Source organism: Xenopus tropicalis, chromosome 4 (assembly GCF_000004195.4).
Source record: "Xenopus tropicalis strain Nigerian chromosome 4, UCB_Xtro_10.0, whole genome shotgun sequence".
Taxonomy (NCBI): domain Eukaryota; kingdom Metazoa; phylum Chordata; class Amphibia; order Anura; family Pipidae; genus Xenopus; species Xenopus tropicalis.
In genome coordinates this window covers 135,793,440-135,819,010 of record NC_030680.2, presented here as the reverse complement: position 1 = coordinate 135,819,010, position 25,571 = coordinate 135,793,440, and the positions used below count along the sequence as shown (strand labels likewise).

General features: G+C 39.3%; 1 protein-coding gene across 4 annotated transcripts in view; it reads left to right on the top strand.

Annotated features, from left to right (window-relative positions):
• Positions 1-25,571, top strand: part of col7a1 (collagen type VII alpha 1 chain) — a 136,309-nt gene that overhangs the window by 35,871 nt on the left and 74,867 nt on the right. For all 4 annotated transcript variants that reach the window (XM_012961680.2, XM_012961681.2, XM_012961679.2 and 1 more), the window contains exons 17-31: positions 560-685; positions 1,488-1,634; positions 2,244-2,366; positions 6,570-6,713; positions 8,127-8,252; positions 9,026-9,169; positions 10,835-10,957; positions 11,855-12,001; positions 15,065-15,193; positions 19,808-19,954; positions 20,800-20,936; positions 22,381-22,507; positions 22,785-22,928; positions 24,183-24,349; positions 25,016-25,042. In XM_012961680.2, the coding sequence (XP_012817134.2) occupies positions 560-685; positions 1,488-1,634; positions 2,244-2,366; positions 6,570-6,713; positions 8,127-8,252; positions 9,026-9,169; positions 10,835-10,957; positions 11,855-12,001; positions 15,065-15,193; positions 19,808-19,954; positions 20,800-20,936; positions 22,381-22,507; positions 22,785-22,928; positions 24,183-24,349; positions 25,016-25,042 (1,958 nt within the window). The remainder of the gene's footprint in view (positions 1-559; positions 686-1,487; positions 1,635-2,243; positions 2,367-6,569; positions 6,714-8,126; positions 8,253-9,025; positions 9,170-10,834; positions 10,958-11,854; positions 12,002-15,064; positions 15,194-19,807; positions 19,955-20,799; positions 20,937-22,380; positions 22,508-22,784; positions 22,929-24,182; positions 24,350-25,015; positions 25,043-25,571) is intronic.

The window sequence follows — 25,571 nt, the reverse complement described above, 5'->3', positions numbered from 1 at the left end:
GTGGGGTATCATACGAGCTATGTTACAACAAAATTTGCTTCATCTGTAAAATGAACATAATTATTTGGTGCTGGCGTCTGGGAATTTCAGACTTCATCTGGCCATATTGCTGCACTTCTATTCAATAGCAATGGTTATTCCCCTTTGTTGAAGTTGAGGTACAAAACTGCAGTTGCACAGTTGTATTGATGTAGGTAGAGTGCTATAAAGGACAAATTCAGGGGATGCAAAACCCCCCTGCCATTGGGAATTCAAATACTTGGGTCCTGGTGCTGAACAATGGACCCATTGAACTACAATATGATTGTGGCAGAACATTAATGAATCACACCTCGTTGTTATCATATGTCCTTGCCCCATACAATTCATACTGGGGGCCAGGGCCACCATCAGGAATCACAGGGGCCCTAATAATACGTAATAATTGTTACTATATAAGCAGGGCCGACACCTGATGATGTGTCTGTCAATTATATTATGTAACTATGCCATGTATTGTATGCATATCACTTTACTGTGTGGCCCCAGAGATACTGTATTTGCTTGAATCCATTTGCAGAATCCTCTGTTGTCGGCTCTGTAACCAATCTGCGTGTGCTGGACATAAGAAGGGGGCGTATTCGTCTTTCTTGGACTGGAGTCCCAGGAGCCACTGAATATCGGATACTTATCAGGAACTCAGAGGGTCAGTGTGTCTGGCAGTTTCAATAAGCAATGTTATAGGTGTAACAAGTGTATGGGTGGGGCTCCCAGTAGGCATGTATTGCATTAGTGTCTTTACCCTCAGGGGAGCCCCTGCTTATAATTGAGAAAGGGTTACCACACCAACGCTTGCACACAGCATTCCCTCTCTCAATACTTTGGGTGCCAGAGATTCTTAAAAACAAGGAACAAATTATTTAACAATTTCATACAATCTCCTTTGCGAATCTCTTTTGGAGGTGTGTGCTCAGTTGATAATGCAGAAAAAACAGCAAGTTCTTGCAGGTCTTTACACATATAATAATCTAAAAATATTCCTTGTAGCTGTTGCTACAAGGACAATTCTCCAACACTAGGAGAAGTCCACAGAGGTGAATTACTCCAGGAATCTATCTAGTCCTGAGCCTAACCGCTTGGGACCATGTAATGGCAGCATTGACACCTAAGGGAACTACCCCTCACTATGCTCCTCATTGAAGCCTTGAGCTGCTTACTAACTTCTCATAATCCTATCTTTTTATTAGCCAAAAACACAATTTTTCCCATGGTTTCAGGCAATCTTTTTGGTAAAAATGGGGTTTTACCTAAATGATTACCAACACAACTGTTTTGGATCCACTGACCATAGTATGTCAATCAATCAACTAATATCTATCAAGCTCATACAACTTAATGGGAAAGATGTGGAGGTTTGTGGGAAAGACTTGAAGTTTGTGTACAAGGTGAATATTTGTCCACTGCTCATCATAGATCACTGAGGTTTTTTATTTATGTATCTTGAGCAGATGGTTCTGAGGAGACTCAAGTTATCTCAGGGGATGAAACTGTGTACGAGCTGAAGGATGTACAAGAGGGCATCACGTATGTTGTGCGTGTAACTGCAGTTGTGGGAACGAGAGAAGGAAATCCAGTGACAATCAACGTCAGGACAGGTGGGTGATCTAGAACTAGAGTCAACAATTACTCAAAACAAAATGTTTTTCTAACAATTCCCTACAAGTCATTCTTCAAGATGGCACAGTGGCTACCCACAGATGACCCAGCTATTACTGGGTCCCAAAAAACAGATTTACTCACTAACCCTACATAACCCTACAAGTTATTTTGTGGTTTATCACATGAAAATTCATGGACGAGATTCAGTTCAAGGAGAAAAATCTTTTCTCCAAATTTAGTTCCAGTTTTTTTTCCCATAGACTTTTCAAAGTGAGATACGTTTTTCTTTATTGATTTGCATCTCAAATTCAATCCCCCATTAGTTTTCACATCGTAAACCTTAATCATCTTGAACTGAATCCTGCCCATTAATAGAAATAAAATGATTTTATTAACCTACCCGTTATAGTTTGCAAAAAATATAATTTCAAAAATATAATTCTGATCATTTTCAACAAAATGAGGATGAGGATCAATGCAAATTGCCCCCCTGATTATAGCCCTACAAATCCTCCTGATCCTATGAGCAGCAGATTCAGTCATGTCTACCAAAAGGAAGTGATAACCCACAGCAACATGCTTTTTAAACACTCATCTGTGTTTAGAGTCGGCAGTGGGAGGAGTTACAAACCTTCGAGTGTTGGAGAGAGGTGGCAACCGCCTGCGCATTGCATGGACTGGGATTGCCCGGGCAACTGGATACCGGGTCACCTGGAGACATAGCGATGGTAAGAAGCTTTGCTGCCACTCATGTGCCATGGGGGTGTTGTATTAAGAGGATGGGCATTTTGTAGTTGGCAGTGTATAGCTTTAAAATTAACAAGACATGTGTACCTGCCAAAATCCTGAAAAGAAATGATGCCACCCAAACTATGCTCAGATCCCCCAGGTTATTCATACTTGCCAGCATTTCTGCTGAAAAGTTCTTGGCATATTTTGGCACCTCCTAGTCCAAGTAAACCACACCTTTTTTAATTAGGATCTGCTTACCACCCCGCCCACTTCTTGTTAAGCCAAAATGCAATGCTATTCAAGGGAAAACAGGGCAGATTTTGTGTATGGGTGTCGGATCAGTTACTGTTCATGAACAATGGATTGCGATAACAAGATAGACTGGGGCAAATTTATTGAACTGGGGAATCCTTAGGGGCAGATATACAACGTTTGTATTTTATTTAATTTGTTCCCAATTTGTATTTTCAAATTTTTCGTGAATAAAAAACACAGTTGTCATACTTTATTAAGCATAAAAGCCACAGAAACCACTAATACAAAACTTTTCCATCAAAATCATGTAGAAGTCAATGGGAGTTGTCCTGGGCAAGTTGTAACAATTTTTATTTAATGCATGCTTTTAGAGATTTTGGGGTTTTTTTTTTTTATATGAAAGTCCATGAAGATTTGTGAAAAAAATGTAAAAACCATGAAAAATTTGTGATTTTTGTGTTCCTTTTGGCTTCGATCTGTGTTTGAATTCATTTGTGCTTTTTCAATTCAGATCTTTTAATAAATGACTAGACGTTTGTGGCTTTAGTGGAAATGAGTTTAGTCACAAAAATGATAATGTGAATAAATCTGCCCCTAAGGGATTCCTATAGTTTTCCCCCGTTTTTATCCATACTGTCACAGGCATAGAAAAGCCTTGTAATGAATAAACACATTTATCAATGAGGATACAGGTATCAATTCATTAGAATCATTCCAGGCAGGAACAAAATATATCCATTGTTTAACTATTTCATCACTCCCCTACTTCCCTAGTCTAGCCAAATTTTTAAAATTCTTAAGAATTAAAATTCTTTAAAAATAATTTACATAAAAGCACTCAGTAGTCTGTCCTATAATATATATAATATATATTTTTTGTAAAGACTTGACTAGGAATCATAAACTGAAATATTCTACTCGCTCAACCATGAAGTCCCTTGTTATTCTACAGTGACCCCCTCCCCTGTAGCAAATAGTGGAACACTCTTGTATGGCCAATAGGGTCATGACACAATAGGCTATTGCCACACCCATCAAGTTTCCATACTTGAGGCTATTCCAGTTGTCCTCAAAGAGAACAAATGAGAGGTTAAGTTCCCCCAGTTGCATTTTGTTTCTAATTTATTTTTGGATTTGCTGGCAAACAATCATGACAACCATTCTCAGAGCCATTGTATGATTCTGAATTATATTTAAATGATTTGGGCTCAGTAACAGTATTCCTCAATATAAAATCTATTACAAATTATTATCAGGAGGTCCAGTATTTTCAGAAATGCAGATTAAGGGGTTCATTAAGTATAGTTTAACATTGTTGGTTAAAAGAGACTGCCATTGTATAAACTTAATTTTCCATTCAATGTATTTATTTATCTTGTTAATCCAAATGTTTTTTTTCAAAGCTTAATTATATTTGATAATATTGTATTCAGTTTAATATTGGACATAAAAGTTTAAAAATTAATTTTTGAGCAGCTTACATTTTTCACTTGCTCTGATCTGATGTTATCCCATTAATATCAATAGAATTTTTACATTATCACTATTTAGTAAAATTCTAAATAGTTGGTCAGCTTTTTTCCCCAAAACTGATGTTTTCCTGAACTAATTTTCTTGGGTAGTTGGGGAGAGCTGAAACAGTTAAACAATGGATCAGATATATCTTGTTCCTGCCTGGAATGATTCTAATGAATTGATACCTGTATCCTCATTGATAAATGTGTTTATTCATTACAAGGCTTTTCTATGTCTGTGACAGTATGGATAAAAAAGGGGGAAAACTCTAAGGGGCACATTTACTAACCCACGAACGGGCCGAATGCGTCCGATTGCGTTTTATTCGTAATGATCGGTATTTTGCGATTTTTTCGGAAAATTATCGCGACTTTTTCGTTACCAATACGATTTTTGTGAAAAAACGCAAGTTTTTCGTAGCCATTCCAAAAGTTGTGATATTTTCGTAGAGTTAAAACTTGCGCAAAAAGTTGCGATTTTTTCGTAGTGTTAAAACTTGCGCGAAACGTTGCGCCTTTTAAGTTTTAACGCTACGAAAAAAGCGCAACTTTTCGCGCAAGTTTTAACGCTACGAAAAAATCGCAACTTTCGGAATGGCTACGAAAAACTTCAGTTTTTTCGCGCAAATCGTATTGGTAACGAAAAAGTCGCGATTATTTTCCGAAAAGTCGTAAAGGCGCCGAAAAAATCGCAACAAATACGAAAAAGTCGCAAAATGTTCGTTTTCCAATCAGAATTTTTCCAATTCGGTCGGAATTCGTGTCTTAGTAAATCAGCCCCTTAGAATCCCTTAGGGGCAGATTTATTAACATTCTCATTTTTTTTGGTTTTAAAGGTTTTTGAAACCATCACTTAACTCATTTCCACTAAAGCCACAAACGTCTAGTCATTTAGTCATTTAGAGATTAGTTTCTAATTTGCAATATTAGTGCTTTGGCTGTTGTTTTGCAAAAAAAAAGGCTACTTTTAAGTGCAAGACTAGATCATGGCTAGCGATAAGTGAATCTTTCCCATTTGCTTCTCCCAAAAATTCGCAAAACTACCAAAAAATGCGCAAAATGTGGGTGTCACATCCCCATTTAGTCGCACACAACTTTTTTTTGACATGTTAGCACCTATTTTGAAGCGACCACGCCCATTTTGACGCAACCACACCCAATCTGAAGCGTCCGCAACTTTTTATAACGTGCACCGAATTTTTTGTGGCAAATTTTTGCAAAACTATTTGCCAATGGCGAAATGTGGAAATTCACTGCAAATCCATTCATGATGAAAAAAATTCGCTCATCACTAATCATGGCTAGTGATGGGCGAAAAGTTTCGCCAGGCATGGATTCGCGGCGAATTTCCGCGTTTCGCCATTGGCGGATTGTTTCGCAAAACGGATGAAAAATTTCACCGCGAAAAAATTCGCCGCACGTCCAAAAATTGTCGCCGGCGTCAAAAAAGAATAGTCGCGGGCGACAAAATAATAGCCGCGGGCGACGAAACAATAGCGCGCGACAAAATAATAGCCGCGGGCGACGAAACAAGAGCCGCGCGTCGAAACAAGAGCCGCGCGCGACGAAACAATAGCCGTGCGACAAAATAATAGCTGCGGGCGACGAAATAATAGCCGCGTGACAAAACAATAGCCGCGGGCGACGAAACAAGAGCCGCGCGACAAAACAATAGCCGCGGGCGACAAAACAAGAGCCGCGCGACAAAACAAGAGCCGCGGGCGACGAAACAAGAGCCGCGCGCGACAAAACAATAGCCGCGGGAGACGAAACAATAGCCGCACGACAAAATAATAGCCGCGGGCGACAATTTTTTTTGTCGCACGACATTTTCGCCGTTTCGCGAATTTTTCGCCGTTTCGCGGATCTTTTCAAAGATTCGCGAATTTTTCGGCGAAGCGAAATGGAACAGATTCGCTCATCACTAATCATGGCTAAACTAGGATATCGGATATAAGCCAACAGCAGCCTAATTCTCCCCCCATCTGAAATGGCCACCAAGGAAGGAACCATGTTTGTTTATTTCAACATGTTTATATTTATTTTAAGACCTTTAGCTTTTTTTCATTCATAATTATTATTTGATTTATTCAATTAAGTCCATATAAACCTGGCCTTTTTCACAATATTTATTTATTTTTAATTCGTTTGACTTTTGCTTGAAAGCTATTTGGAGAAACAGGACAAAATAAGTCAGTATCAATTACAGGAAAGAAATGGGATGTCAGTATATAAGTTACCAAGTGTGCAATAAATATTTAGGTATGCTGATGTTTTCTTTTTAGTTATGGGCCTGTTAAAGTTGGCTAGAGAAGGGCATTAGATATCTACTCTGGGACACTTTTATGGTGAATAAGCGTTCTCTCTTTGTACATTTGTTATGTACCAATGTCCTTAATATTCTATGTTTGTGACTTATGTTCTCTGAAGGTCGCCAGCTGAGCAGAACCCTGGCCGCCGATGTGACATCCTTTGACATTGAAGGTTTGCAGGCCAACTCTATCTACGCTATAGGCGTATCAGCTCTGGTTGGTACCTCGGAGGGCAGCCCTGTGACTATAACAGCACAGACAGGTAAGTTGCTAAATATTTCATGGGACATGGTTTTGGAAGATGAGCTTAAGAACAACATTGTAATTCAAAATCCAACATGAATAGGATTGTATGTTTTCTTTACTTTCGTATGGCCAAACAACTAAAGAACAACTTTACATAGTCATTTTGGATTTTTCACTTTACTTTGCATTGTACTCGTTTAGAACCTGGCGTATCATTAACCTTTTCTACATTGTCTTCTACTGAGCAGGCAACTTAAATGTAAATGGATGGTGTCAGAACCTAACTATACTCTTGCTCCCCCTCTAAACGCTTGTCTGTATGCTCTTAAAAACAACTTTGGTCCACATCCCAATCATTATGTAATTGTGCCTCATTCTATATCTGAACCATGAAAGACAAACCTACATGTAAGGGGCATCTTGTAAATTGTAAAACTACTTGTGAACCCATTATTCTGCTTGGATGTGTGAATCAATGAAAGCAGAACACACCTAACAAAATGGTTGTTAAAGACAGAAGCACACAACCTAAAATGGATGAGGCCTATTGTAAATGGTTAAAAGGAATGACATAAGAACTAGCATAGGAGATGGAGAAAAGGATTATATAATAAAAAGTCTTCAGTAGTGATGGGCAAAAAAATTCGGCAGGCATGTATTTGGTGAAAAAATTTGCTGTGTGGACAAAATTTGATGCCAGCGTTAAAAGAATTGTCTCTCGTGTCAAAAAGAATTGTCACTCATCAAAAGAATTGTCGCGCAGGACAATTTTTTTTGATGGGCAACATTTTCGCCGTTTCGTAAATCTTTTGAAAGGTTTGCAAATTTTTCGGCGAAGCAAAAATGGACAGATTCACTCATCACTAGTAGAGATGTAGCGAACTGTTCGCCACTTTGGGTTTGCCGTGTTTTTTTTTGGCGCCGCGTTTTTTCGCCTTGGTTTTTCCGCCGCGTTTTTTCGCTTTGTTTTATCGCCTATGCATATACATAGGAATAGCTTGTGTTTTTTTTTTGGCGTTATTTTTTGGCGTTTTTTTTTTGGCGTTTTTTTTACAAAGTATTTTTCAGAGAAGTTTTTGCCCTTGATCCCCCTCCTGCATGCCACTGTCCAGGTCGTGGCACCCTTTAAACAACTTTAAAATCAGTTTTCTGGCCAGAAATGGCTTTTCTAGGTTTTAAAGTTCGCCTTCCCATTGAAGTCTATGGGGTTCGCAAAGTTCGCGAATATTTGCGAGTTTTGGCGAAAGTCCGCGAACGGGTTCGCAAACATTTTCGGCGATGTTCGCTACATCACTAATCACTAGTCTTCAGTACTTAAGTTGTTCAAATAGTTATAGTGTATATTTTACTTTGGTTGCTCTAATATCATGCCTAAAGCTGCATACTGCTTGCCCTACTAATTCTGGCTCAATGCTATTCTTCCAAACAGAAGATGACTCTGTGGGTGAAGTTACCAATCTGAGAACTGTGAGCACTGGAGAAACCACAATCAGAATCGCGTGGAGTCCGGTTCCAAGGGCCACAAGTTACAGGATCACTTGGAGACGTAGTGATGGTTAGTGAATCCTTGCCTTTCCTACATACTCATATTTGTATCTGTGCACAATATGTACTTAGATTAATATCTTATGTATCTACGTGTCTGTGCCGCTGATGTTGGACACTGACATAATCCGCAGCAGTTATGCCCAACTTATTACATGTAATTATTGCTCATATACCATACATTGAAGTTTATGTAGCCTTTGAGCAGACTAAGGGCCATAAAAATCCTTTGGAGGGCACATCTGACCAGCAAAATCTCTGGAATAGTGTATATTCACACAAAGGGCAGACCCACAAAAGCTGCTTTTAATAGGAACTTTATTCCCATGTTTCCCAAAAGATTTTTGTAGGAGATTTTGCTAAAGTCCATTCTTAAACTTTTGCTAAAGGAACATTGATATCAAAAACATTTAAAGACTTTTCCATGGAATTTTGAGTTAATGCCAGAGATGCTGGTATTCCACCCTCTGCATTTGTTAGCAATGCTGAGTAAAACTTTTAGCATGCCAGAAAAGATTTAACTCCCTGCCCTAGAATAATTAATGGTGCTATGTGCACTGCAGTAAATTAATTAATTAACTCATTAACTGCGAAAATCCCAATAAGAGATGCTTTAAATGTAAAGATATTACAGTTAACATTAGCAACAATTCCTCCGTTCATGGGCACACGTGGATGTAAAAAGACACAAGTCACACAAATACAAAGCAAACTTCTGACTGATTATTTGTTATATATAGTTATACCAATATACTGTATATATGTTGTAATGTATTTTGGCAGGTGTTGAAGTTTCGCAGATAGTAACTAGAGACATCACTTCGGTGGATATCCCCGACTTAGTTCCTGGCACTCCCTATACTATATTTGTGTCTGCGATGATTGGTAGCAGGGAGAGTAACCCAGTTGCCATCACTGCCCAAACAGGTAATGTGCAAACCTTGTCATGAAAACTGTAGGTGTGAGCGGTTACAGGGTTGTTTTTTATTTCTATGGCCTCTGCACTGCCTTGACATCACCTCTATTACAAAGCAACAACTTCATGCACTAAGTCGATATTTTTTTGCATTCAGCCAAATCCTTCATAAAAGGTTTGGCTGAAAACTGTACAGGTATGGGATCTGTTATCAGGAAACAAACAAATCATGTTATATTTTTAAAAGTAGTTCCTTTTTCTCAGTATTAATAACCAGTACCTTGTACTTGATCCAACTAAGATATAATTACCCCTTATTGGGGGCAGAACAGCCCTATTGGGTTTATTTCATGGTTAAATGATTCCCTATTCTCTGTAATAATAAAACAGTACCTGTACTTGATCCCAACTAAGATATAATTACCCCTTATTGGGGGCAGAACAGCCCTATTGGGTTTATTTCATGGTTAAATTATTCCCTTTTCTCTGTAATAATAAAACAGTACCTGTACTTGATCCCAACTAAGATATAATTACCCCTTATTGGGGGCAGAACAGCCCTATTGGGTTTATTTAATGGTTAAATGATTCCCTTTTCTCTGTAATAATAAAACAGTACCTGTACTTGATCCCAATTAAGATATAATTACCCCTTATTGGGGGCAGAACAGCCCTATTGGGTTTATTTAATGGTTAAATGATTCCCTTTTCTCTGTAATAATAAAACAGTACCTGTACTTGATCCCAATTAAGATATAATTACCCCTTATTGGGGGCAGAACAGCCCTATTGGGTTTATTTAATGGTTAAATGATTCCCTTTTCTCTGTAATAATAAAACAGTACCTGTACTTGATCCCAACTAAGATATAATTACCCCTTATTGGGGGCAGAACAGCCCTATTGGGTTTATTTAATGGTTAAATGATTCCCTTTTCTCTGTAATAATAAAACAGTACCTGTACTTGATCCCAATTAAGATATAATTACCCCTTATTGGGGGCAGAACAGCCCTATTGGGTTTATTTAATGGTTAAATGATTCCCTTTTCTCTGTAATAATAAAACAGTACCTGTACTTGATCCCAACTAAGACATAATTAATCCATAATGGTGGCAAAACAATCCTATTGGATGCATGAAATGTTTAAATCATTTTGACCAGACCTTAGGTATGGCACCCAAAGATCCCTTATCTGGGAAACCCTCAGATTAGGGATCACGTGGCTAATTGATGCAGCCCACACTCCAACGGGTCCTATTCCCACTACTGTAATTCGTCATTGTCCACTTTAGGTGGGCATATCAATGAAAAGATCCGCTAGTTTGGCAATCTCACCAAACGAGGGGATCTTATAGAGTATGGCCACCTTAAAGTGATATTTCAGTGTAAAAATGAAACTGGGGAAACTGGTTATGCCCCCCCCTCAAGTCACTGATTGGTTACTGACTGCTAACAGCTTAGTGTTCTGGCTATTATGTAAAACATTATGTTACATTTTTGTCTAATTATATTGAAAACATTTTTTATTTTGCGCCGTGTGTCTATTTTACCCAGTTTCATTTTTACACTGAACTGCTCCTCTATATTCTATACAAATTATTGTTTATTAGTCTATCATTCATATGTAAATGTCTCCATGTTAACATGTCCTTTACCGTCATCTCTCTGTTGCAGCGCTGGAGCAGGTTGGAAGTGTAACCAGTCTGCAGGTTCTTGAGAGGAACAACATTGTGCGCGTGACCTGGGTGGGAGTACAAGGAGCCACATCCTACAAGGTTTCCTGGATCCCTGTAGATGGTACAACTCCAACGCTGTAGTTAGATTTAATACAGAAAACGGTGGTATCCAAAGGAAGAATAATCAGTTTTAAGATTAGTATAAAAGTAATGGTAATACTGGAAAATACTGAAATGTTATTGAAGTCATAGTAAAGAAGAGGCGACCATCTCCTTGCAGTATTTTTTTTTTTTTGCATTTTTGGTACCAAAACAAAACAGGGTCAGGTTATAATACAGGCTAGTTATATAGGCAAACTTGACCACAAGCCAGAAATCCATATAAAGTGATCCCTATAAACCCAATGGTTTTTTTAAACAGTATCAGGGATTCTGATCAGATACTAACAAGTTACCAGATTTGCCCTTATTGGTACTTGTCAATATAGTGCAGGTTTTTCTGATCTACATTTGCAAACCAAAATTTCCATTGAACAATACATTTAGGGAGTTATGTAATAAAAGGCACTAAGTTTGCCCAGGAGCAGTAACCAATATCAACCAATCAGCTGATAGAATATACTGGTCACCCCTTTGTAAGCAAATATCTTAATGGTTGCTATGGGTTACTACTACTAGACAAACTTAATGCCTTTCATAACATATGGGGGTCAGAGTTAGGGGACCCTCTCATCATTTAAAAGCAAAACAGAAGTAATTCTGCAAAGGAAAATTGATAAATAAGCCCATACATGTGTTGTTTATGATGAGCCACATGTATGTAATATAATCTGGCAATGGTACATACTGTATACAATATTGAGATTAAATTTTGACACCATTTGAACAAAAATGAAGAAGAAAGATCCTCACTATGAGACCCTTTCAACCAAGCAAAAGAAGAATGCATTAAATAGAGATTTATGACATATCTGTGCGTTTGTTATTGCTTATTATGTATATCTTTTCTTTTCTATAGGTGGACCAGAGCAATCCAGGGAGGTGCTTGGAAACATCAATTCGTTTGAACTGATAAATGTGAGACCAGGAGTGAGATACACAGTAAAAGTTACAGCACTGATAGGCACTCGGCAAGGATCACCTGTCACTGCCAGTGTCACAACACGTAAGTCCTCCATACTACTGTATTAATCCACCTGTCTTTGTTATCTCTACCTAAAAGTGCAGAGATGTTTATTTTTTTCTTCATTTCCTATTCATTTAGTCACCATTCCTTGTTTGTAGTTCTCATGGAATTTCTTGTTAAATCCTTTCCTGAATATCCCATTGATTCCTGTTTCCAATCTCTCATTAATTCCTTCTTCCAATCTCTCATTGATTCCTTCTTCCAGTCTCTCATGATTCCTTCTTCCCATCTCTCATTGATTCCTTCTTCCAATCTCTCATTGATTCCTTCTTCCAATCTCTCATTGATTCCTTCTTCCAATCTCTCATTGATTCCTTCTTCCAATCTCTCATTGATTCCTTCTTCCGATCTCTCATTGATGTCTTCTTCCGATCTCTCATTGATTCCTTCTTCCGATCTCTCATTGATGCCTTCTTCCGATCTCTCATTGATTCCTTCTTCCGATCTCTCATTGATTCCTTCTTCCGATCTCTCATTGATGCCTTCTTCCCATCTCTCATTGATTCCTTCTTCCAATCTCTCATTGATGCCTTCTTCCAATCTCTCATTGATGCCTTCTTCCGATCTCTCATTGATTCCTTCTTCCAATCTCTCATTAATTCCTTCTTCCAATCTCTCATTGATTCCTTCTTCCAATCTCTCATTGATTCCTTCTTCCAATCTCTCATTGATTCCTTCTTCAAATCTCTCATTGATTCCTTCTTCCAATCTCTCATTGATTCCTTTTTCCAATCTCTCATTGATTCATTTTACAATCTCTCATTGATTCCAAGCAATCTCTTATAGATTCCTTTTTCCAATTTCTCATGATTTCTTCTTCTCATCTCTCATTGATTCCTTCTTCCAGTCTCTTATGATTCCTTCTTCCCATCTCTTATTGATTCCTTCTTCCAATCTCTCATTGATTCCTTCTTCCAGTCTCTCATGATTCCTTCTTCCAATCTCTCATTGATTCCTTCTTCCAATCTCTCATTGATTCCTTCTTCCAATCTCTCATTGATTCCTTCTTCCGATCTCTCATTGATGCCTTCTTCCAATCTCTCATTGATGCCTTCTTCCGATCTCTCATTGATTCCTTCTTCCAATCTCTCATGATTCCTTCTTCCAATCTCTCATTGATTCCTTCTTCCAATCTCTCATTGATTCCTTCTTCCAATCTCTCATTGATGCCTTCTTCCCATCTCTCATTGATTCCTTCTTCCAATCTCTCATTGATGCCTTCTTCCAATCTCTCATTGATGCCTTCTTCCGATCTCTCATTGATTCCTTCTTCCAATCTCTCATGATTCCTTCTTCCAATCTCTCATTGATTCCTTCTTCCAATCTCTCATTGATTCCTTCTTCCAATCTCTCATTGATGCCTTCTTCCCATCTCTCATTGATTCCTTCTTCCAATCTCTCATTGATGCCTTCTTCCAATCTCTCATTGATGCCTTCTTCCGATCTCTCATTGATTCCTTCTTCCAATCTCTCATGATTCCTTCTTCCAATCTCTCATTGATTCCTTCTTCCAATCTCTCATTGATTCCTTCTTCCAATCTCTCATTGATTCCTTCTTCAAATCTCTCATTGATTCCTTCTTCCAATCTCTCATTGATTCCTTTTTCCAATCTCTCATTGATTCATTTTACAATCTCTCATTGATTCCAATCAATCTCTTATAGATTCCTTTTTCCAATTTCTCATGATTCCTTCTTCCCATCTCTTATTGATTCCTTCTTCCAATCTCTCATTGATTCCTTCTTCCAGTCTCTCATGATTCCTTCTTCCCATCTCTCATTGATTCCTTCTTCCCATCTCTCATTGATTCCTTTTCCTTTTTACAATCTCTCATTGATTCATTTTACAATCTCTCATTGATTCCAATCAATCTCTTATAGATTCCTTTTTCCAATTTCTCATTGATTCCTTCTTCCCATCTCTCATTGATTCCTTCTTCCAATCTCTCATTGATTCCTTCTTCCCATCTCTCATTGATTCCTTCTTCCAATCTCTCATTAATTCCTTCTTCCAATCTCTCATTGATTCCTTCTTCCAATCTCTCATTGATACCTTCTTCCAATCTCTCATGATTCCTTTTTCAATCTCTCATTGATTCCTTTTCCAATCTCTCATTGATTCCTTTTTCCAATCTCTCATTGATTCATTTTACAATCTCTCATTGATTCCAAGCAATCTCTTATAGATTCCTTTTTCCAATTTCTCATGATTTCTTCTTCTCATCTCTCATTGATTCCTTCTTCCAGTCTCTTATGATTCCTTCTTCCCATCTCTTATTGATTCCTTCTTCCAATCTCTCATTGATTCCTTCTTCCAGTCTCTCATGATTCCTTCTTCCAATCTTTCATTGATTCCTTCTTCCAGTCTCTCATTGATTCCTTCTTCCCGTCTCTCATTGATTCCTTCTTCCAATCTCTCATTAATTCCTTCTTCCAATCTCTCATTGATACCTTCTTCCAGTCTATCATTGATTCCTTCTTCCAATCTCTCATTGATTCCTTCTTCCCGTCTCTCATTGATTCCTTCTTCCAATCTCTCATTAATTCCTTCTTCCAATCTCTCATTGATACCTTCTTCCAGTCTTTCATTGATTCCTTCTTCCAATCTCTCATTAATACCTTCTTCCAATCTCTCATTTCTTTCCTTTTTCCAATTTGTGATTGATTCCTTCTTCGGTCTTTCATTGCCTTATCTGAAATGTTTATTTTTATACCCCAAATCCTCTTTTTTTGGTGTTAAAGATATGACTCTTGATGTGACCTGAATTAGTTTTAAACCATCATGCATTGGGCCAGATTCAATTTAGGGAGCAAAAGGTTTATCACGTGAAAACTCACAGATGAGATTTGGATTGAGATGAAATTCAGAAAAATGGAAATTAAAGTTTTTCATGTGAAAACGCTATTGAAGTCTATGTTAAAGTTTTTTTTCGTCCATGATAACTTTTTCTCAATAAATTGAATCTGGCCCATTGTTCGATTTGCTTTTAAATACAAGGAGTTATTCCCTAATTTGTTTTTGTCTTCCCTTATCCTTGCTCAGCGGATGTTCCCTCAGTAACTCCAGTAAGAGACCTCCGTGTATCAGATGTGTCACAGCAGCGCATTAGACTCAATTGGAGCTCTGTTCCTGGGAGCACTGGGTACCGTATCTACTGGAGAAGAGCTGATGGTAAGAGCAGACTTTTATCTCCATAGTACATCATGGGGCCGATTCACTAAAGTGCGATAAAATGTGCGCTATTTATAGCGTGCGTTAAATTTTTTATCGCGATTCACTACAAGCATACTTGCGCTATTTTACGCGCGGTATTTTTGTCGCGATAAATAATGTGCGCAGTATTTTTTGCATGCACGCTATTTATCGCATGCGCCAATTGTTGCGACATTATGCACGCGACAATCGCAGCATAAAACTGGCGACATTTTGCCCTGGGAGAGCACAGAGTGCTAGAGAGGTGCTGTATAAATGTTTATTTGCAAAAGAAACCCCCAAAAACCAATAAAAATATAAGTAAGAAAAAAAAGAAGTGCTAGAGATAATAACATGGGGGGGGGTCCGTTTGCTAAAGTGGCTTAAATTAAGTGGGAGATTTTAGACACAGAATAAATGGCAAATATGTTATGGGCACTTTATTAAACAGGGACAAATATAATATTGCAATTATTCTGGCAACAAAACATTGGATTGGCAGTTATCCCACTCGCCAGAAAATACGCTACGTACTAATTAACGCAAGTTTTACTATTCAGCAAAATGGGCTAACGACCAAATTGTTGGCAGAATATTTGCAAACATTTAACCCATATAGCATATTGATGTGTTACTGATAAATGTAAGAGTGTAGGGGAAACTACATGAAAGTATAGAATACCATATCAAGGAAGGAAAAATAATGACACATTACTCAGTTCAAAAGTAGAAAAATAAAAAATTTAACAATTAAAGGGGAAAAAAATAGGGAAATTAAAACTTAGGGCTTGCTGCCCTTGAGTTCTCGTATGTCCCTCTTTAGTTCACCCATTTCCCCCCGGAGCTGGGCGAGCTCGGCCTTGATGTTGGCCAGGTCCTCCTGCACTGATGGTCCCTCGTGTGCAGGAGAACCTGGCGCCCAGCGCTTGGCCTGGGGGGAGTCCGGGGCCTGGGGGAGAACTCAAGGGCCTGGGGGGAAACTGGGGGAGGAATCAAGGGGGGGGGTGTGCGGGGCCTCTTCAGCCTCGGGGGCCTCTGGTGGTGCTTGGGCCTCGGGGGCCTCTGGAGCTGGTGCCTCTGGGGCCTTTGGAGCTGGGGCCTCGGGGGCCGCTGGTCCTGGGGCCTCGGGGGCTGGTGGAGCCTGGTGGGCCTCGGGGGCCACAGGAGCCTGGAGGGCCTGGGGTTGTGCCTGGGGATGAGGCGCCAGCTGAAGTTCTGTGAGATAGTATTGCAAGATGTTATTTTGTGTAATATATTATACATATATATATATATATATATATATACATTCATACACCATCATAAATAACGGGGCCCCTCACAACAAAATTTTTTGGGCCCCCCTCCTCCCACGCCCCCAATGGCCCCTCCCTCTGTGAACCCTCACATCAATACAAAGGACACACAGACATTGTTAGCCAGTGCCCCCTAAAACATTTGTGGCCCTTCCCCAAATGACTCACACTATGGGCCGCTCCCTGCTGCTTCCCCCCTGCTTTAAACTCATTTATGCATATGTATTTGAAAATAGATGTGTATATATATATATATATATATATATATATATATACAATACGAAGTGCTGGGAAGCTGCACACCATAAGGAACAATAATACCCAGGTGCCTGTGGCAAAACAAAATCTAGACAGGCATGGGGTGACGGCACACACAGGATTTTGACAAGGAGTCACAAAGATGTGAAATAATATACAGAGGTTTATTGTGAGCAACGTTTCAGTTCCTCACTGGCATTATGGTTGAACGTGATGGACGTATGTCTTTTTTCAACCCAACTTACTATGTTACTATGTTACTTTCGTCATCCCTGACATTTCTTACATTTGTACCTTTAGTTCAAATTACTTGCTAAATCTTTTACTGAATGTATACTGTAACAGCATAATAAAGTACAATAATTACCTTCCGCAATTTCAGCTATAAGGCCGGAATTCCTGCGCTTCAGGTCAGACCATATGCGCTGGAGCACGCAGAGGTCCACTTCAATTCCGAAGCCCCTGCGCAACCCATCTTGGAGGTCGCGCAGGGTGGCTCTCTTCCTCTCGTGGACCCCTAAGGGCCCCAGCGGCGGGTTGTCATATACTGAGCACAGGAGAACGGTGATAATATAGTGCCTCTCCCCTGGTAGCAGATCAGAAACCCCAGGCATGATCCTCTCTGTAGTGTGGCTGCAGGCTCAATGACACAAAATGGCCCCAAGTCGCACATGTCACGAGATTACAAAATCGCTACAAAATGTCTGCGAGATTATAAAGTCGTGACAAAAAAAACGCCAAAATATACATAGTAATGTATTTTGCGGGACTAAATATTTACCGCTATAGTACTGTATATTAGTAGCGAAATTCCATACATGCCAAGACTTTAGTAAAATTGAGTAAAAAGACACATACTTGAATAAATAACACTGTAAGTCCATATTTTATTGCCAAAAACTCATTTACTGTACTTTTCTATAATTTTTCACCTGCCTGTAGTAGGTGTTAATTTTCGCATAGACAAATGCGATATTTAGCGCTCCTAAGTATTTGTGAATCATGCGATCATATTCTTTTCAGCGCAAAAATTAACGCATGCGTTAAAACTAGCGCAAAAAATACCGCATGCGAAAATGGCGACTTAACGCACGCGATAATACTATGGTGAATCGCACGCTAATTATCGAGACTTATTTAACGAAAAAAAACGTGCGATAAATTTTACCGCACTTTAGTGAATCAGGCCCCATGTCTTTTTGTGTTTGCTTTGTCACACAAGGCTGCCAAACTTGGGAGTTGGGTTCCTGTGCTTTACTTTCTATAAGAATCCCCTGCACCCTCTTGATGAGTTTTACTATATTTGTTTGCTGTTGAGTATAATAGTGTGGGACAGTGTTGGACTGGGAATCTAAGGGCCCTACAGAGAACCTGATAGTAAGGGTCCACCAGTAAAGCAAAATTCTTATTAAGAAAACCCCTGGTACCACAGAATATCACAGAATAGCTGCTTCCAATAAGACCCAATGAGGATATTCTATGTGGGCTGCTTTGCTTTCCTCCTTGTTCTGTTTGTTGCATTATTGCTGTACAGGCAGTGTGAGAGCATAGAGTAATGCAGTGGGTACATACAGACTGCAGGGGACAGCAGAGAGAAATAGAGACAAGATATTGTGGTTTGAGCAATCTATTAGCCCGTTTATACTATGAAATTCCTTCTATTCTATTAATTTACAGCCTCCTTGGATTCTCCTGCTTATCTGTGGCAAAAAATTTGGTCTCTGTCATTTCCCTGAACCTGTCACAGACTCCTAACTAACTTCTTCCTATCTTTCTCTCTGCCGAGAATAAATGAAGCACAAGCAGGAAAAAAGCTTGGAAAAGTCCTGGTGTCCCAGCAGGCCAGTCCAACACTGGTTTGGGGTTCTTCACACACCATCAAATAGGCAAGAGTGCCAAATTGAGGAGGAGTTTAGAAAAAAACATAAATAGAAGCTGAACAAGACAGGACTAGGGCACAGATAATTACCAGGAGAGATGTAAGAGTGCAATCCTAGACAAAAAAGTTGCCACCAAGGGACAAAATAGAATAGTATTGGGGGTATGGGCCAATTTCAGGTGCTGGGAAGAGGTTATTCAGGCCAAGGTGTCTGTACCAGAAGATAAAATATACAAGCACATAACACAACCGGCTAGGAATGATCAGGAACTGGACAAAAAAACACAGAGCAGCTCACCATAAATTACTCCTATAATAGGCAAAGGTGACTGTGGGTAAGCAGATGTGGCTCATGTAGGTTAATAAATCCTAACCTGGAAGAAACTAGGTTGTATACAGTAGATGTGATTAGCTTTTTTCAGCCAGCTGCAGGTTAAAGCCACTCTCAGATTGGTTGCTATGTGTTGCTGCCCACATGCAAATTTGCCCAGTGTTTGAGTGGGTTCTAAATGGGTTGAGGTCATCCGCAGCTTTATTTATAAATATTAATTGAAGCAGATAACCTGTCCTTGTCATGCCGTAACAAAACTTTTACATATCCCAAAGCCAGTCACAGCAGCTGCGGCGGGAATGTAAAGCGAACCATGGTAACCTGTACTAACTGACAAGGACATAATTAAATAATCACCAATTGCTAAAAAAAAAAAACTAAAAGGGTTGGGTGGATGGTGAATCAGCCAGTGTCCCAGTGCACTGAAAAGTTAACCCCATCCCTGCTTTACTTAACTTCAGTGAATTCCTTTCCCTGCAAGAAAAAGCCCCTCCCTACACTCCCAGGCACCTTCATTAACCACTTTGGTGCTTGGCATCAGGCTCTCCCTGACTGGTGTTAAAGGTGGCCATACACGTTGCAATCTTCTCCCAATAAGCCCACCTAAAAAACAGTCAACATGTTAACCTGGCATAACTGTGGTAGGTCCGAATTAGTTCACTGCACAATTATGCTGCAATTGTGGGAAAATGATTGCATTTGGGGATGGAAACATAAAACCCTTTAGTGTTTCATTACCTGTGCAAGAACATTTGGCTGGGGGCCTCATACTTGGCGGTGAGTAAATATCTTTTGTCATTTATGCAAACCCTTTATGTTTTTGCCTGTAGGGGGTCCGGAAACAAGCCGGCTGGTATCGAGAGATGAGAGATACATTGATATCGACAATTTGCAAGCTGGGGGGCGCTATGAATTTCGAGCTGTCGCTTTGTTTGGCAGTCAGGAGAGCCAAGCTGTTTCTGTCTTCGCTAACTCCGGTAACAGAATTGGATCAACCTATGTATCTTTTTTATCTATAAAATCTCCAGTGTTTTTATCCTCTCTACTACTTGTATGGCATTTTATTTCAACAAACGGTTTCTGATTAGTGATAAGCGAATCTCTCCCATTTTGCTTTGCCAAAAAATATGTGAAACGCTAGGAAAATTTGCGAAATGCATAAAAACCTGCGAAACACGTTTGTCATGCAATTTTTTTGCAGCTTTTTTTTACGCGACCGCAACTTTTTTTGATGAGCAACAAATTTTTTGAAACGTGCAGCTTTTTTTGGTGTCAGGCTTTTTTGTGGCTACTGCGCTACTTTTTTCATGCACACAACTTTTTTTCCTCACTCCAAATACAATGAAGTTAATGGGTGTTTTTTCTCAAGTTTTTCTCACTTTATCCATTGAAGTGAATGGGCTTTTTTTTTCGCTGCGTTTTTCTCCTGTTTTTTCCAACAAATATTTTCTTTGCTTTGAATTTTTGCTACAGTTTCGAGAGAAAATCCAGCGGTGAAATGTGGAATTTGTCTTTGAATCCGTGCCTGGCAAAAAAAAAAATTGCTCATCACTAATGTTCTGTATTTCCTTCTTACATATGTTCTTTAATCTGTATTATTATTATTATTAACATCTATTTATAAAGCGCCAACATATCCCGCAGCGCTGTACAATAAGTGGGTTTCATACATTGGACATACAGAGTAACATATAAAGCAATCAATAACCAATACAAGAGGTGAAGAGGGTCCTGCCCAAAAGAGCTTACAATCTACAAATATGTATGAATATAACCTAATGCATAGTGCCTAATATAACCATGCAACCTGCTACTTGTTTAGCCTGTGGAACCGGCAGGACAGATGTTGTGTTCTTGGTCCATGCAACCCAGGACAATGCATACAGTGAGGAGACTGTGAAAAATTTCCTTTCCAAGGTGATGTCTTCTATAGGACAGCTGGGCCCTGATGCCACCCAGGTAACTGCATATTTCTGGATTTTTCATAAAAACCCTTCTACATCCATCTACTGGGCTTCTGTTTGACATCTGTCAATTACATTCGGATAATTACACTGACAATTGAAACTGATATGTTTATATTTTGTAGAAGGTGTTACTGCCTGATCTTAATTCTACAATGTTGTGTCAGAGAAATGTTCTATGTGCTTGAAACTGTTTCCAATTAGACTTTCCATTTACTAAATGGTCCTAAAGATTTGAGCTGTATAGTGAGTTGTGCACTAAGGGGCCCATTTACTAAAGGATGTTGTTTTTTTAACGATTTGTATTTTTCTGGCAAAAAATACAAAAAAAAAAAATTAGATTTTTTTTTCACAAGGTTTTTCTGTGTTTTTCTTTTGTGCTTTTTTTTTAAAGGCTGTTTTAATAAATCACTTGGCATTCATGGTTTTAGAGAAAATGAGTTTTATTTTGGTTTCAAAAACCTCTAAAACCTTGAAAATAAGAATGCTGATAAATGGGCCTATAAGCGTCATTTGGGCGTCCAAGAACTGGAGATGTACTTAAAGTAAGACCCATGGTTTTATTAGCAGTGCAATAATAGTGCAATACACTGCATTGTTTGTTGGAACTATATGGATAAATAATTATGATGTGATGAAGAAAAATGATATAAATAATATATCTGGTGCCATATGAATGTTCCATCTGGAGTGGAATAATTGTTGCATTTCCCATGTATTGTACCCCTCCCTCTATGCCCCCAACCCAGGTTTTTCTCACATCACACCCCAGTCAAGCCCCAGCTTGGCCCATTACATTCCTGCTCTATTCTACTGCAATGGGCCCCCTGGGAACTTTTGGCCCCAGTGATTGCTCAGATAGACCTTATGGCAGTGATGCCCAACCAGTGGCTCGGGGGCAACATGTTACTCACCACCCACTTAGATGTTGCTCCCAGTGGCCTCAAAGTAGGTGCCCATTTTTAAATGGCTTGGAGACAAGTTTTGGAAGCACAGAGTCACAGTTTCACTCCAAACAGAGCCTCCTGCAGGCCAGCAGTCCCCATGGGGCTACCAAATAGCCAATCACAGCCCTTATTTGGCATCCCCAAAGAACATTTTCATGGTTGTGTGATTCACTGACACTTTTTACATCTGAGTGTGGCTCACAAGTAAAAAAGGTTGGGAATCCCTGCCTTATAGTAATCCTCCACTGTGATCCATACATGTAGTATAAAAACCCTAAAGTAACCAGTGGAATGGTTTATGTTTATAGAGAGTAATACTTCTCTCGCAAATCATTTATTCTCAAGTCATTTCAACTACAGCTACAGTTTATACATCTCACCCTCTGCACCTAAGGATGGGTCAATAAAAAAACCTACAACCTACAAAGAAACCTACAAGCCTTGATTTTTTTAATAAATGTTATTCTAATTTGCATTTATTCTTTCCATCAGGTTGGCCTCAGTGCTTACAGCTTTAGGGCTAGACCTTGGATCCTTTTGAATCGTTCCAGTGATCTGAGCACAGTCCTCCAACAAATTCGGACCATTCCTTTTGAAGAGCCAAGTGGAACCTCTATAGGTATGGTTTTTCCCTTTTTAGAGCTAAAGTGTTATCTGTGTATTTCATATTGATCCCAACTGAAGGCTAAACAGCAGGATCTGTTGGCCAAAGAAACAAAATCACATGAAAATATTGAATAGGTAGAATTTTCACTGCTTTAGCTCATCTATACCATGCCCTGCACAGTACAATAACAAAACATTTATTAACATGTTCTTTTGATTGTTATGTAAATAATAGTCTTACATTCTGCACAAAAGGCATGCTTAATGGCTAACATGTTGGCTTGTTCCAGGTGCTGCTATAGACTTTGCGAAGAACTACATGTTTACAACAAACTATGGAAGGCGAAATAATGTCCCTGGGACACTGGTTGTGTTGGCGGATGGACCCTCGGGAGATGATGTGTTGGAACCAGCCAGAGTCATGAAGGACGCAGGTAAGAAGCCTCATTTTTTTTAAGTGGCACAAGGTGCAAAGTATGGGTGCAAAGTCCCATGATAAACCTTGGCCTATTCATTTTTGCTGCTGGTGCCCTAAAGTGCGAAATTTGCCTTCCTAGAATAGAGTGCAGGGAGTTGTACCCCTCAAGTGCAGTGAAAGTCCCAGGCATTTGGGAGCACTACGAATGCAAGATGTTGGGCTGCTATGGCTCCCTTGTAGTCATGCCTATGATTAAGTGCGCACGCGCACGAAACGCGTTAGGTACCCGCATCTTAATGGACTAATAAAAATGAAGTTTTATCCTTTTTAATCCGGTGTGCTTGGAGCTTCTTTTGTTTGAATATGGCTCCCTTGTAGTCATGAATATTGCTCCATATTTTTAATCCGACACCACATCCAGAGTACAGTTTGAACCTGCCAATAGTATATGCACAATGCTCTGTGTATGGGCCCTAAGGGGTGACATTTTGTGCCCAGTAAAGAACATTCATGTTTGCTCCCCTCTGTACCCCAACTCTAAACTGTTACATAAGGGAAATAAGCAAAGAGCCTCAATTTATCTTAGAGAGAAAAAACTGATGTGTATCAGATCTATTCTCTCCTACACGGAACATTTAGTCTAGAACAATTTTTTAAATTTGATATTTAATTTTACATATAATAATAATATATAATAATGTCTTAAACCATTAAGGTTCTTTTTTACCAATTGTCTGCTTAAAGGAAAACAATACCCCCCGAACAATGTAGGTTTCTATATAAATATATTGCATGAACAGCTCAAATGTAAACCCCTGCTTCATCCAAATAAGCCATTTTCATAAATATATACTTTTTTGGTTGTATGTGCCATTGGGTAATCCTAAATAGAAAATTGCACCCTGCGATCACAAGATTTACGGTGCACACAAACAAACCAAGGGCACACATACATGTTAGGTCACATGGGTTAGGTTAGAGTTCTGCCTTTTGCTCCCACACTACTTCCTGTTACAGTTAGAGCTGCATTATTTCCTGTCAGCTGATCTCTGAGGGAACACACAGCCCATCACTAAATGGCGGCTCAAGGGAAAGGATGTAAAAGGGCAATATTTACTGATATATATATTCCAGTTTAGTGAGATTCTTTAATAGGTCACTTAATATGATATAAACTATCTTTTAGTTAAGTATTCATTCTGAGGATATAGTTCTCCTTTAAGGCTTTATTTCTGAACAGACATTATATCTGATTTGTTCGTTTTTGCAGGGTTTAAAATCCTGGCAGTTGGGACAAATGGGGCGGATCAGGAGCAGTTACGGCGGATCGTCTCCAGACAAAGCCCTCGGAATGTCTTTTTCACCAGGGATTCTGGGAATCTTAATAGCCTTGTGGACAGCCTTACAGGGGCTATTTGCACAGTAACCCCAGTGGAAGTAAGGGTCGTGCTTAAGTATTGTGTATACATTTATGGTATATAAATATGGTGGTCTAAATATTGCCCCATCTTAATAATCTGTTGCAACCAGTCTAAGCCTTTGTTTTAGTCAGTCTAGATGCACTGGAATTAGGGTTACCGCCTGGCGGGTAACTGACCTGAAATTACAAGTTTACTGGCAATATACAATATATATATTTTTTCCCTGACCCTCTCCACTAAAGGATTACTCCTTATAAGTACAGGCCTGCCTATATCCCATTTCTCCACCCACTCCGGCCATTCCCTGCCCTGTGACATCATTGCCCCGCCCCATGTTACGCCCCCACATACTCTTCCAACCCAAAGGCCGGTATTACAAGTAAGAAAAGGTGGCAACCCTAACTGGAATGGAAAAATCTAACTGCTGGCTAAATCATCTTCCAAACCCTAAAAGCATTGAGTACCATCTGTATAATGTGATATTCAAGGTACCGTCTTTTTACTTCACTGTCCCTCCTCAGAGTTAAGTTGGCCCCTCTGACCGTGGAATCACCACCTCCAGGTCCAGTAATGTATGGGAAAAAAACTACTGGAGATCTTTGTACTACTGCAGATTAAGCTTATTACCCAATTTGGTCAGTAAAGTGAGTTGTTAATATTTCTTCTTTTCTGTTACATATAGGAGCCTTGTACAGTTCAGTGTCCACAGGTAAGTTTATTAGATGTCCATTTTTTTAGTATAGATCTTGGCAGCCCAACAATACTGTGAGAAATAGCAAACTGACAGTGGGTTAATATGTTTGTCCCATAAGTGTAGAAGTGATAGCATCTAAAATTAGGTTTCCAAAGATTGAGGAGAAGATCCCTATGAAGAGATCCAGATCAGTGTATACAGAATATGGGGCCCGGGACCACATGGGGGAAATTTATATTGGACAGTCTACAGTTATAGGTGTTGTGATGTAGAGGTGGGGCAACCAGGGATGGAAGCCAACAAAGTCAGGGGTAATACAACACTAACCTGCCCTTTCTAACTAGTCACTTTCTTCCTACTGATCCCTAAATGATATATATATCATATCTAAGAATCTAAAGGCCAAGGTTAAGAAACTGGGGTTTAAAGGCTGAAGATGTCAGTGAATATGGGTGGAGCAACAAGGTAGTGGCTCTGAGAGGAATGGAGGAGATGAAAAGAGATGTAGTGAGGTGCGGGGGGGGGGGGGTGGTTGCAAAAGACA